We start from the raw sequence: 14,340 nt of genomic DNA on the forward strand, positions 1-14,340 counted from the left end.
GGTGTGCTCTGTCGCCATGGCTACCAACAGGGAACAGCAGGTGGGTCACATGACCGGTTTCCCACCTGCTGTCTACCCCTTCGCCTTCAACTCCATGAGAAGTCACTCCCCTTTCGACCTGCTGGCCAACAGCAGCTTGTTTGGCAGATTTGGTGCTGACCTGCCCAAAGAGATGGCCGCTCTCTGTAAGTCATTTTCATTACTGTGTGTTTGACTTTTCCTCCCTCTCTTGTATCATTTTCCATTTCATCTCTTAACTACATATATGGCCCATACCTTCATTTCAGTCAAGTCATATTAAACAATTTGATTGTGCAATGGAGAAAAATACTGCTATTTAAATTGCACTTCATTATGTGTAATTTTGTGGAAATGGAAAACTTTAGGGTCTGTTTGTGATATAGGACGAGTGGTATATACAAAAAAAAAATCCCCCAAAGAAGCCATGAGGAAAAAGTCTACTTTCATCAATACAGTGATTACTCTGCTCCTGTGGTTTCCTTATAGATGCTTGTAGATGGTGTGGTTGTGACCACAAACTCGTGTGTGTGTGTGTGTGTGTGTGTGTGTGTGTTGGTGTGTGTGTTGGTGTGTGTGTGTGTGTGTGTGTGTGCTGTGGGGGAGGGGGGAGTAAAGGACTATTGTGTGTGTAGTCACAGAGGTTTTACCGTGTTGCTCGCTCTATCTGAGAGGTCACATATACAGCATTAGTGTTGTTGCTATGGTTACTTTCCTAAACTACTTCTGTACTCTGTGCCTTTAAACTTACGATCCCGCAACAGACATCAAACCATGAATTATCTTGAGTTAACGCGTCTTTTCAGGACACAGAAATTCTTTAAACTTAAATTAAAAGCATGATTTGGGCTAATGCTCAGCAGTGGAGGACATTTAGTATATTTACTAAGCTTAGAGTGAGACACACTTCAAATGGTCTTTTCTTATCTACAATTATTTGGCAGCTTTAGTTACTAATTACTTTAGAAATCAAGATTTCTGCACACAGAACATACAGAGCTTATAAGTTATGATATTTTATAGTAAATTAACAGCCCAAAACAGTATAAACGAGCACGGCTGAAACCATTAGTTTTAATCGTTTTTAATACAAAAACATTTCATGGTTTCAGCTTCACAAAACACATATTCACATAATTGTGTGTTTTTGTTGTGTATTTTGTGTTTTTTCTCACTATTTTCAGAAATTTTACAAACCGAGAAAACAATCAGCAAATGAACCCATGATGAAAATAACCATTAGTTGCAGTCCTGTAATAAAATAGCTCCACTTCAACTAACTACAACACTTAAATCCTGCTTTTACATTATAGTACACGAGTAGTAATAATCCAATGGTATAATATGTAATAGTTTTTCTGCATTGAGTACTTTAACTATTTTATTTTCCTGATTATACTTACATACTTACATATTAGTATTTTTAAGTATCTGAATACTTCCTCCACCACAGATGCTCGGCCCCTCCACACGAGTTAGACGAACACTTCATTACGGCCAACAGCCTGATTTCTCCTGCCACGACCGGATCTGATGTAGCAACATTAGCCCTCACACATGCTCTCAGCGGAGGTGGAAGGCTCTTATTTTGATAGTTAATAACTTGAGATTCTTCCGCCTCCCCTTGAGATTTCAGCTCTATTATTCTAACTGTAGTTTACATTCCACAACAAGCAGGAAAAGCTGACGCCATGGATGAACTGAATGATACTATCAACGGTTTGGAGAGAGCCCAAAAGCTTCAGCTCCAACAGGGCTAACATAAAAAAAATTAAAAGAAGGTTCTGCCAAGAATATTACAGGCGTGTTCATAGGAAGGTGAACGCAACACTGGACCACTGCTAAGCTCCCCCACCCTGCCAGATCATATCTCCATTCTCCTGCTCCAAGCATACAAACAAAGACTCAAACAGGACAAACCAGTCCAGTGTTGAGTGACCGCACAGTTGACTGTTTGCTGGCTGACAGATGTTTTAGGAACTTATCACAAAGTCACTGCAGACGGGATCTGATCTGCAGGGGTTGGCCAGCGATCACCTCTAAAAAACCTCCAGTTTGGTGTCAAATTCAACACATTAATTAATTTAATTAAGTTACTTTAGGTTCAATGGAAAACAATTTATTGATTTCTAATGCCTCATTTAGATATTTCCACAGTAATGTGATGTTTTTTTGTTAAAATACCTTCATTTGGGAGCTTTTTTCAAATAAATATTGATATATATGATTGTTTGAGATTAAATCAGCATATATTCACCCCTTGAAGTCTCCAGGCCAGCCTCGGGCCACCCCATGAATATTTCTCTGGATCCGCCCCCGACTCCCTGGCCAAAAACAATGCATTAAGTCCAGGGGAGTGTAATCCCCCTGCTGACATGGACCTGGGACTTGATGCCTCCCTCTGAAGCTATATCCTTCACCTCCTCCTCATTGACCCCAACAACTGGACTCCACCGGGGCTGCCTGCTACATGCAATATTGGCAGATTAATAGAATATACAACCAACTTTTATAGGCCTCATTAGTAACGGTGCCGAATCAGCAAACAGGCAGGAAGTCGAAGTCCTAGTCGAGTGTTGTGACAACAACCTTTAGCTCAACAGCAACAAGACTAAAGGGCAAGATAGTGGACTCCATGAAGCTGCAGAACGCAACCACATCCCTCCTGTTTCAAGTCCCTTCAGGTTTTATGTTTGTGGTTGAGCTGCCCACTTTTTCAGGCGGCCGAAGCCTTTTAAAGACGCGCCGTCGACTGGTTTCATCTCTGGTTTGGCAGCTCTCTGCTTACAACTACAGCTCTGCAGAGGGTGGTGACAACAGGAGAGCAGACTGCTGGCAGGGAGCTCCCCGACAGCCAGAACACTTATCAAACATGTTGTCTGTGTTGAAAGCCCAAATGATAATCGAGGTCTCTTGCCACCCAGTGCACAAACTGTTTACCCCGCTGCCATCTGGCAGATGGTATCAGTATCAGAGCATGAACCTGCAGGCCCAAGGACAGTCTTCTACCCACATGTCTTACGGCTCTATAACATTTAAGACCTGAACTGAACTCACTGATCCTCATCTGTCACTGAGTACTTTTATACTACTTCACCATGTGCCATTATGTCAACACACCATGTGAGTTAATGTTAATATAACATGTTTTATATACAATTACTTATTATATATTGGAATATTACTGTTCTCTGCTGTATTGTAATGTAACGTAAACATGTTTCTATTTTTATAGTGCTCTTCTACTTTACATTAAATCATCTAAAACAAACGGTGTGTAGGAATTAGCAGCATGTAGCGGAGTAGTTGCAGATTGTGTGTTGGAGAAACTACGGTGGCCATGAAACTCAACAACAAAAACACAAAAGGCCTTATCAGGAGTCTGGTTTGTTCATTCTAGGCTACTGTAGCAACATGGCGTCCTCCGTAGAAGAGGACTCGCTCGCTCTGTAGATATAAATGTCTTCATCAGGTAAAATAAACTCCAATTTGTCCAGTTGTTTGTTTACAAAATACCTCCAAAGCTTCTGAGGGATGTTAGCATGATAACACGTTAAACTAAGATGATGAACATTGTATAAATATTAATTTAATATAATTTAGTTGTAGCTCATGACCAAAATCACATGGTACAGAGCATAAACAGAATATACAGTAATAACAAAATGATAGCACAAGTACAACAAATGTTACACCAAGTTTACAAATAACTTTAGACTTTATCTAATTGTAATAACAAAACTCTTTTAAACATAGACGGGTGGTTGAAATAATACTTTGGCAGATATGTTTCTCTGTAATTAATTATGCTTACATTCTTACATTCAAACAAAATATGATACTCATCTCCCACACGATTGTCATTACTGAGGTTGCAGCTCCTCTGGTTTCTTTCTCCCAATGACCTCACTCCAAAATTACAGATAGTCTGCCTGAACTTTTGGTTTTCGTACAACAGATCAGCATCTTTGTGAGCACTGACATTAACATTTAACTCAAAGCTCTGCCTCACAGAGGCTTCAGACTCTTTATTATTCTGATATGAGACTCCTCTCATACTGTTGTGTTTATTCCCTGGTAGCAACAGGCCAATAGTTCAATAAATAAAGAAATAAAAGATAAATTCTAACTTGCAGTGTGACATTTATTTGCAGCATTTCAGTACCAGACCTTTGTCAGGCATTTTTGCCCATAAAAATGTAATATTGTAAGTTAATGTGCAGGAATTTATCGTGGCAATATTTAACTAAGGCAATAATAATAAGTAGTAATAATATTAACTAATAATGTAAGTAAATATTAATAAATGTCAGTGATAATATTACAGTCACATCCTTGTTTAGAAAATGCAAATGTTTATATTGAGCTGCTGGACATATTAAATTACTTTGATTTTAATGAACAAAACTGGATTTTAATCATCATAAATCAGAATTTTGGGGAGAAAAGGACACAATTACCAACTTTGTGTAGTGTGTAGTCGTAATTACTGTTGGCAGGGAGCAATAAGTAAATAAATAATGGGTAATAAATTACATTTATTGAGTAACTAGCCCAACACTGTTGATAAGTAACAGAACAGAAAAGATTTTGAGGTGAAAAGTCAACAAATCCCAAGAAATGTTCTTAAAAATAACATCTTAAAGCCATAAATCAGAAAGCTGAACAGTCCACTTACTTGTGTCAGGAGCATGAATACAACAAGACTGACCTACACACACACACACACACACACACACATATGATATGATTATATTTAATATTGTTATTACATCCGACATTTTGTAATTTACCGCACTGGATTTTTTCTGGCCACACTCTCTCGTATGGCGTTTTTTGTTCAAGTAGTTGAGATGTCGGTCAGTGAGCTTCCTGTTGCCGGGCCTCTGGGCCGAACACACACTCTGTGGTGCCAAATAAACCGTTCTTTCATCACTGTGTGTGTGTGTGTGTGTGTGTGTGTGTGTGTGTGTGTGTGCGTATGAGTAGTCCAGTACTGTAGGCTCTCTGTGTTGCACTGACAGACACAAACCAGCTGCCTGCATTCCTCTCTCTCTCTCTGCTGACTTCTTAGGGTCGATCTCCCCTCCCCCAGTTCAGACGGGTGTCCCACACATACTTCTATAATGCTATATATATATACACCAACCCGTAACTCACACACACACACACACTCACACTCAAGGAAACCAGGCAGCAGACAGCCTAATGAAGAAACCGATAGAATTAGTCTTTTATTTTGTATGTTTTAACCCTTTTTTGTGAAGCTGCCATATTCACAACACCCGTCACTCATCCTGATGCGTTGCCATGCATCCTGAGTCTGAGGTAACTGACATCCCATAATCCCCCTCAGCCAATCAGACGCTCTTTCCCGATATGTTTAAAGCTCGTCTGGTCTATTTTCTGCTTTTCCTCAATTGTTGTTGCCATGACGACTTGCTCTGTGGGTGCTTGACTCACCTTGATAGGAAAAAACCCTCTTTCTTATTATCCTTTGAGTTTTTGGGGTTTGGGGAGTGAATGTACGTTTATTTTTACAATGACGTTGAGTTAAGTTGGTGAATATGTTAGCAAACATTTGTTTATTTAGACTTCCAGTAGATATGGAGCAATCTTAGCATTATTTTGGAGTTGTGCTTGCATTCATAAATCCAATATAATCATTGTTATAATATTATATGAAAGAAATATCTGAATATTTAGCTTCTAAATAATCCACTATGTGCACCAGCTAGTTGTTAACTTTGTTTGTCTGCTGTTTGGTGCAGGGCAGGCAGCATACAGTGTCTTTATCAGAGTTTGCTGTGGGTTTGTCACTGCGAGCGACACCTTACACATACACACAGTCATGTGAACAACTGTTATACATACATAGGGAGGGGGTGCAGCAGACAATTCTGATAAAACAGTGAACAGTTTTCATGTTAATATGTTGATTTTCACAGTCCAAAATGATTATGGGTTTGCTTTGGAAAATGATCAGTAGTAATGTAAAGTCTATGTATATATAATGTATAGGTGTGTGTATATTTATATATATATATATATACATTATGTGTGTGTACACCATAAATTACTACAAATCAGATCTAGAATGTAGTTTCTACATATTTCAAATGCAAATGCAACTACAATAAAATCCCCCAAAAGAGACAAATTTATGTAACTTTTGGGACCAATAAATAATCCTTTGAGAATGGGACATTTATATTATTATGTTTTATTCTTAAATTATAGCATCTGTGCATAATAATAATGATGTTTTGGGAAATTCTTCTGCAAAGGGTTTGGTTATTGGTTATAGTATTGGCTGAATAACTATTTTCTTTAACTTTAAAATCACACATGAACATAAACAGACCGTTAAACCTTTAAAGCTCGCTCTACAAAAACACTTAATGCCGGTCAGACCGACTTGGTCAGCCATCGTGTCCTGTAAGACGTTCCTCAAATTTGAAAAGCCTCCTCAGACCAAACAAAAAAGGGTTTGTGTTGTTCAACCTCCACTCCACATCTAAATACTTGTTCAGTATTGAGTTTCACACGGTAGCTCAAATACTTTGCATGGCGGTCACGCTTCTGGCTATCCATGAACTGAGCAAGCACAGTCCAAAACCATCAGAATCTGTCTTGTTTTGTTTATTTCACCTTGGTCTACTGTAAATCTAGTTGTTGTTTGTGTAACACTTTTTTTTATTTTTTTTATGACTCAAGCAGATGTCCAGCTGCAGCAGACCGCAGACCAAACACTGACTGACTGTCTGGATTCCTGCTGGACTTCCCACATCTGCTTGACCACTGCAGACACCATCTACATAAATACACACACACACACACACACACACAAACAAACAGCTACAGTTAAACACGATGAATGAAGTGTGTCCATTTGACCTGGTGTGGCTACTAACTGCTGCGTTTTACACCGCAGGGATGAAAACACAGGAGTGAGAGAGATCAAAGTAATTTCAAGCCCATTTAAACGTACAATATGTCTGCCGCTATGGGGGGTCTCTCACAGCATGAACCTAACAACAGATGATGTTTAATTGTGAAGTAGCGTCGGATCATGGGAGTTGTTGTCTTCACCACCATTGCAGTCAGATTCTCGTCGTTCAGGAGGTTTTTAACAGGAACCGAATCATCCACAGAGGTTTCCTCCTGATCAAAACTTGTAAAAAAAAAACATTGAATAAAGCAGTTTCACCTTAAAAATCTGTGTTTCTCCGACACTGATCGACCCGCCAGCCGAGCTGCTGCTAACGTTAGCTCAGCTTGTTTCTCTGATCCTGAAAGCCTTCTTCTGGTTAAAATATGATATCGAATTATTAAAAAGAACCAAGATCTTGTAGAAAATGTGGCCTAAAACTGTGTATATTAGTCCATTTATGACAACTTCTAGCAGACAACTATAACACATGTTCAAAGGGGATATGACGCCATTGAGAGGCGACCAGTGAAACACACCGTTACCTCAAAGGAATTACAGGTTTCTCTTGGTTTTAGAATTGTTGGAGACATTTTTGATAATGTAAGTACAACTCAACACAATATATAACATATGTAATGTTTATAGACATTTCGATGTGGAAATGTGACTAATATTATAGCTTTAAAAGTCTGTGATCTTGCTTTTATTATTAACTGTGATTTTGAAATGTTTTTTCATGTTTGTGCCTGTGGTGGACAGCTATGGTTAGTTTGGTTTAAGAGGTTTAACAAACTATTAGCATCAGAAGAGCATCTAAAAAAAAACAAATCTTCCACAATGATCATTAAAAGTATGGATACACAACCAGTAGAGTACTAGATCTATAGTACTAAAACACCTTATAACACATACTGTTACAGGTTCAGAATAGATGTGAAGAGCTTCCTGAAAAGCCACAGTGCATGACTCTTCATCCAGGCCCTGAGCCTGTCTGCCTGAACGCTGCCTGAATGCCCCGAACACATACCAGACAGACCACGGGCCACTGGAGATGAAGGAACAAGCTGCGTACAAGATGGTGCGTTGTCCAGTACTCTCCTGGGAAATCAGTGTACTAACCACATCAATAGCTTCAATACCTGCAGTCCTTAATTATTACACAGCTGTCCATCAGCTGCGCATACTGAGCCTCAACAAACCAGTGAAACAATCCTCTGAGGTAGTGGCCAAAAAACTCATCCTTCAGATTGATAATTAAACTTAATCTGAGGCTCCCTTCTTATAGTCGTTGTGTATAAAGTGTGTCCTTCAGCTCATATATTCATGTCATTATAATGTCTTTTCTTAGCATACTTTACACAGAGGTCACCTCCACAGTGGTTGTGTTACAAAGGATCCTGGAAAGTAAACAAACTGTTCCCACCTGACAGTTTCTGGTGGAACAACCTCCTCCTCATCAATACAATCTGCATTTCAGTGTATTGCTGGGTGGGCCAGTGTGCATAGATCATAGTAGAAACACAGGTTTGGTAGATGGATGGAGAGCGACACAGCTGCCGATGAGGTTATCCTGCTGCACTTTGCTAACAAGGTTATAGATTGATAGAAGATCTGTCTGCATCTTTTAACTTAAGTTGTACAGTTTTATTGAATACAGTTCCAGGTGGCATTAAGAATTCCCTCGTCTGCTTTCTTATTAGAAAGTTATTTTGAATTGTACACACTGGAAACAGAGAGGAATCATGCAACAAGTGTTCCCAGCTGGATTTACACTGGGGACACCAGCTGATGTCGTACGTGGATACAACCAAAAGTAGGAAGGCAGATCCCCCTTATTATACCCAGAATGCCCTGGGGGAGAGGTACGGGCTCTACCCTGATCACTGGCTAACACATTTTGTGTAGACAGACAAACTATTCACACCTTTTAAGTTAAGCTATGATTGTATAAGTGACAAGTATGCAAATTTCATTCACAAAAGGCAATTCAAAGTAATTAACATGACCTATAAATCACCTTAGATAACAAACAAAGAACCCCAAAAGACAAAGTTAAAGAATATAAACTATTTTTAAAGTAAAAGATCAAAAAGAAGAGATATAAAAGAAGGGAATTAAACACACTGTAATGTGAGTACAAGATTAAGCCAAAGGGAGAACATGAAAGTTTATAACCTGGTTTTAAAGGTAGTCAAAGCAGCTATAATTAATATTTTATTTTGTGAAAGGGGTCCTCATATAGTGATTAAACTACAGTATTATCACCTGAATCTGCAGCTGGCCTCAGCTTCATAGAGCTTTATAATGAGTTTCAGTTCATCGTTCAGCAGTCCAGCCCACAAAATTGCTGTTTTTGGTTCAGTCTCATTGCTCTCACAGCGTAGTTCTTGGCCACTGCACGCTACCTGTTCAGCATCAAACAACAGATAAAACAAAGGCAGCGACTAGCTGGTGAACACTGTGGAGCATTTAGCAGCTAAAGAGCCAGCAGGGAGGAGCTAGAGCCCCAGAAACAGAGCTTAAAAGGAGAGTGAACGTTGGCCAGAAACATGACTTCAGATTATTTATAATGTTGCTCTGTAACTGCTGGATATGTGAAGCAAGCATGTCAACAAGTGTTCACAACACAATAACTCAACACTGCTTCTTTATATGTCTACTTTGGACTCTGGGAATGAGAGTTAATATTTATATATATATAGAGTTATATTTTTAAGACCAGAGAACTGTTGTGACCTGTTTTGACCACAGAAGCAGCAGCGGCACTCTGAAGAAGCTGAAGTGGAGATTTATGGGAGATTACAATTGTCCTGCACGCTAGAAAAAAGAAAAGAAGTACGGACGAGTCCTGGACCTGAATCATGTGATTTTTGCTATTTTAGTGAGCAGATTTAATGACCTGTTTAGATGATTTACACCACGAGAGATCACTGAAGATCAGCCTTTATTCTCTTTTTAAAAAGCTAAAGGATGCAGTTTCCTTATTTGTTTAATTTACTTGGGATAAGAATATTTACTGAAGCGCGTAAAAAAGGTTGAACAAAAGAGGCCGAAGAATTGCGCCTTCGGAAATTGAGCATGTCATGTTATTTTGCTTAGTTGCTGAATGAGACAAAGTAGACCCTGTCCTGGAGGACAGACTTAAAGTCCAACCCACTTTCCCACTCTTTTTTAGTTGTATTATGGTGAACTGAGGCACATGGAGCACAAAGACTCGAGGAATAACCATTAGCTTGAATGAGTTGATGACTCCAGATCCAGATTATCTTCTGGCCTGATTCAATCTAACTTCTCTTTTCTCTTTTTTAAATTTACAGCTGGGAACTAGTGACTTTTTCCCTTTTGGTTCAGCTTTTCTGCCTGTTTTAGTTCTCTCTCCTTCTCTTTTCTCTCCCCCCCTCCTGCCCTCTTCGACCTTCTCTCTTCTTCCTGTCCCTTCCCCCACTGCAACCTACCCCCACCCTCTTTTATCCCACTCAGGGTAGAAACACACCAAATGCAGGGAAGGCCACCAGGAACCTCCTACCTCCCACACTTGGTCGCCTCTGGGCAGATCGATCACGCTGTCAGTTCAAATTACCGCCTGCTTCGCCTGTTGTTTTCTGTTTATTCCCACAATGATACAGATCAGTTCAGGAGCTGCGTCTGATTATTTGCAATGAAACACTTTAAGCAGTAAACAGCAACAGGTACTTGCGGTGCTGGCTGCGGTCGAGTGGTTAAGATGCTGGAATCCATTTGGGCATTTTTTTTTTTTCATGGTTTGCTCACTGTGCTGCAATGTGTTTACATGTCCAACACACAGTGAGTGACTGTGTGTAGAGATTCAGAGAGGAGAGGGAGAAAAGCTCGACTTCACAGCTGCAAAATGCTTAAAACTTCATAGACTTAAAACACTCCCTGTGTTATTGCTTGTATAGAAGATGAAGGGTGGTGAAACAGGGAGGGAAGTAATGGAATAATGTGCTTTATCCTGCTGCAAGTATCAGAAACTGAACAGCTGGTCTGCAAAGATGTGTGTTTGTATACCTGATAATCAGATTTAACCGGCATCTCAGTTTAACTTCATTAACATATATATCTTGTTATATTTAAAATATGAGACGAGGGCAACAATTCAGTGTTTCCTATAAATCCTATTGTAATTCCTTGTGCTATTCTCTTCCTGACAAAAGTAAGTTTTGCAGGTTTTTATGTTACATTTTAACGTTGTACTTTAGGTGTATTTAAAATAAAAAAAGGTTAAAAATGTTCATCCTTTCCTTTGTTTTCAGTCTTGGGGAGTAACGGATTACTCTGTTAGTTACATAATCAGAATACATAAAAGAAGTGTAACTGTAATCCATTACAGTTACACTTAGTTACATTTCCAGTTTTTCCGTTTCCATTGTTTTGTTGTTTTATAGAGATGCATCAATACTTATTATTGACGTTTCCTTTCTCCTATTTTTATCCACACATTTGGTTTTGAAGTAATCCAAAAGTAACGTAAAAGTTACTTTAATGTCGTGAAACTTGGATTAGGTTACTGACAAAACATTTTCAAAAGTAAACCTCCAAACCCTGTTTGTTTTTTAATAAATGTATAAACATGAAATATACACGAAAGAGAGAATTACAAGAAGAATATGACATTTTTTTTTGTAAAAATTAAAGAAAAAAGTCTATTTTATTTCATTTAGCTATGAATTTAAGCAGTCTATAAAAAAACTCGAGAAACGTATCCTATAAAATGAGTTATTTTCTGTGTAAAATCTCTGGTGTAATGTAATTACTGTAACACATTTTCCTTCCATAGGGAGTGGAGACCAATCAAGATCGAATCCTGTAGGAAAACAAACGCTCTGATTGGCTGAGACGCGGCATCGGTTTCAAGGCGCCCTGCGTTCTGTCGGGGGGTCTTGTGAATGGAGGGGGGCGCCTGGAAACCGGTGGAATCCGCACGGAGCGAGGAGAGCGAGCCTCTGGACTTCCAACTGCTCAGCATGTGAACCGTCGCTCCGTGTGAAGTCAAGTCGAGAGGGGGGAGAAAAAACACAAAACCGATAGAAATATACGACTTTTTAAGTTTTAAATCTTTGTTTCTAAGCGCCGAAACCACCACGGGTGAGCGCTACGACGCCTGGAATAATCTTGGTTCGCTTTACTTCGAAGAAAATGGGACTTTAAGTGGGATTTATATATTTTTTTCCGCTTCCCACCCCCCCCCTCTGGACTGGGAGTGAGAGTGGACTGCTCGGAGTCACTTACAAAGACCATCAAGAAGTCATGACGCGACGAACGTTAACTTCGGATTAATCGTCACTAAACACCAGTTAGAAACACGACTGCGGCCATTTCGGCTCGGTTTACTCGGACTGTACCATCCGCGTTGCCGCGTTTAATGTAGATTTTCGTTGCTTTTTCGAGCGGTTTTTTTTTTTTTTTCCAAGTCGCCCTACTTGGATCAAAGTTTTTTCCTTCCTTCCCTCCCCCCCTCTCTCTCCCTCTCTCCTTCTCCTCTCCACCACCTCCTCCTCCTCGACTATGGCGGCGGCCGGGTCCACCGCTGGCTCCGTGCTGCTGCGGATCATGTGGCTCCTGTTCGGGTTCTCCTCGCTGTGTTCGGCTCAGCACTACAACAGCGACAGCGGGATATCGGTACCGGAACACGGGTTCTGCCAGCCCATTTCCATCCCGCTCTGCACCGACATCGCCTACAACCAGACCATCATGCCGAACCTCCTGGGCCACACGAACCAGGAGGACGCGGGGCTGGAGGTGCACCAGTTCTACCCGCTGGTGAAGGTCCAGTGCTCCGCGGACCTGAAGTTCTTCCTCTGCTCCATGTACGCGCCGGTATGCACGGTTCTGGAGCAGGCCATCCCCCCGTGTCGGTCCCTGTGCGAGCGGGCCCGGCAGGGTTGTGAAGCCCTGATGAACAAGTTCGGGTTCCAGTGGCCGGAGCGGCTCCGCTGCGAGGCTTTCCCCGTACACGGAGCCGGTGAGATCTGCGTGGGCCAGAACACGTCCGAACCCAGCAGCCCGGCCTCCTCGTCGTCCCCGTTCGCACCCGAACCGGTGACCCTTCCCCCAAACATGGGTCGACCCAACCAGCGCCCGCCCCCGCACAACCAGCACCACCAGTTCTCCTGCCCCCTGCAGCTGGAGGTGCCCTCCTACCTGGGGTACCGGTTCATGGGGGTCAAGGACTGCGGGGCCCCGTGCGAGCCCAACAAACCCACCGGGATCATGTACTTCCGGGAGGACGAGGTGAAGTTCGGCCGGCTGTGGGTCGGGATCTGGTCCATTTTGTGCTGTGTGAGCACTTTATTCACAGTGCTCACGTACTTAGTGGACATGAGGCGGTTCCGGTACCCCGAGAGACCCATCATCTTCCTGTCGGGCTGCTACTTCATGGTGGCAGTGGCCTACGCCGCCGGGTTCTTCCTGGAGGACAAAGTAGTGTGCGTGGACAAGTTCAAGGACGACGGGTACCGGACGGTGGCCCCGGCGGACGAAGAAGGAGGGCTGCACCATCCTTTTCATGGTCTTGTACTTTTTCGGGATGGCCAGCTCCATCTGGTGGGTGATCCTGTCCCTGACCTGGTTCCTCTCTGCCGGGATGAAGTGGGGCCATGAGGCGATCGAGGCCAACTCCCAGTACTTCCACCTGGCTGCGTGGGCGGTACCGGCCATCAAGACCATCACCATCCTCGCCATGGGTCAGGTGGACGGGGACGTGCTGACCGGGGTGTGCTTCGTCGGGATCTTCAACGTGGACTCCCTCCGCGGGTTCGTGCTGGCCCCGCTCTTCGTCTACCTGTTCATCGGCACGTCCTTCCTCCTGGCCGGCTTCGTGTCCCTCTTTCGGATCCGCACCATCATGAAGCACGACGGCACCAAGACGGAGAAGCTGGAGAAGCTGATGGTCCGGATCGGGGTGTTCAGCGTCCTCTACACGGTACCGGCCACCATCGTGATCGCCTGTTACTTCTACGAGCAGGCCTTCAGGGAGCACTGGGAGCGCACCTGGCACATGCAGACCTGCAAGCGGTTCGCCGTGCCCTGCCCGGTCCACAACTTCGCCCCCATGACCCCGGACTTCACCGTGTTCATGATCAAGTACCTGATGACCATGATCGTCGGGATCACGTCGGGTTTCTGGGTCTGGTCCGGGAAGACGCTTCAGTCGTGGCGGCGGTTCTACAAGCGCCTTAGCAACGGTAACCATGGAGAGACAACGGTTTAACGGCCAGGAGGATTTAAAAAGACACAAAGCGGAGTTTGTTTTTTTTTTTTGTTTTTTTTTGGGGGGGAGAAGTTATAATAACCGTGTAAAAATGAGGTCAAATAGCTTTCATTTTAATACTATTTCTGGACGGATTTGTTTTTGTTTTTGTTGTTTT

The 14,340-nt window shown here is 42.1% G+C and overlaps 1 protein-coding gene across 1 annotated transcript; it reads left to right on the plus strand.

Annotated features, from left to right (window-relative positions):
• Nucleotides 1-11,757: 11,757 nt before the first annotated feature.
• LOC118339395 (frizzled-7-A-like) lies at nt 11,758-14,334 on the plus strand. The gene is given in 2 exon segments (XM_035677000.1): nt 11,758-13,441; nt 13,443-14,334. Coding segments are annotated over 2 exon segments (1,704 nt in total). The 5' UTR covers nt 11,758-12,478; the 3' UTR covers nt 14,184-14,334.
• Nucleotides 14,335-14,340: the final 6 nt, after the last annotated feature.

Source organism: Morone saxatilis, unplaced genomic scaffold, assembly GCF_004916995.1.
Source record: "Morone saxatilis isolate NCDOM2014 unplaced genomic scaffold, NCSU_SB_2.0 Contig5, whole genome shotgun sequence".
NCBI classification, from domain to species: domain Eukaryota; kingdom Metazoa; phylum Chordata; class Actinopteri; family Moronidae; genus Morone; species Morone saxatilis.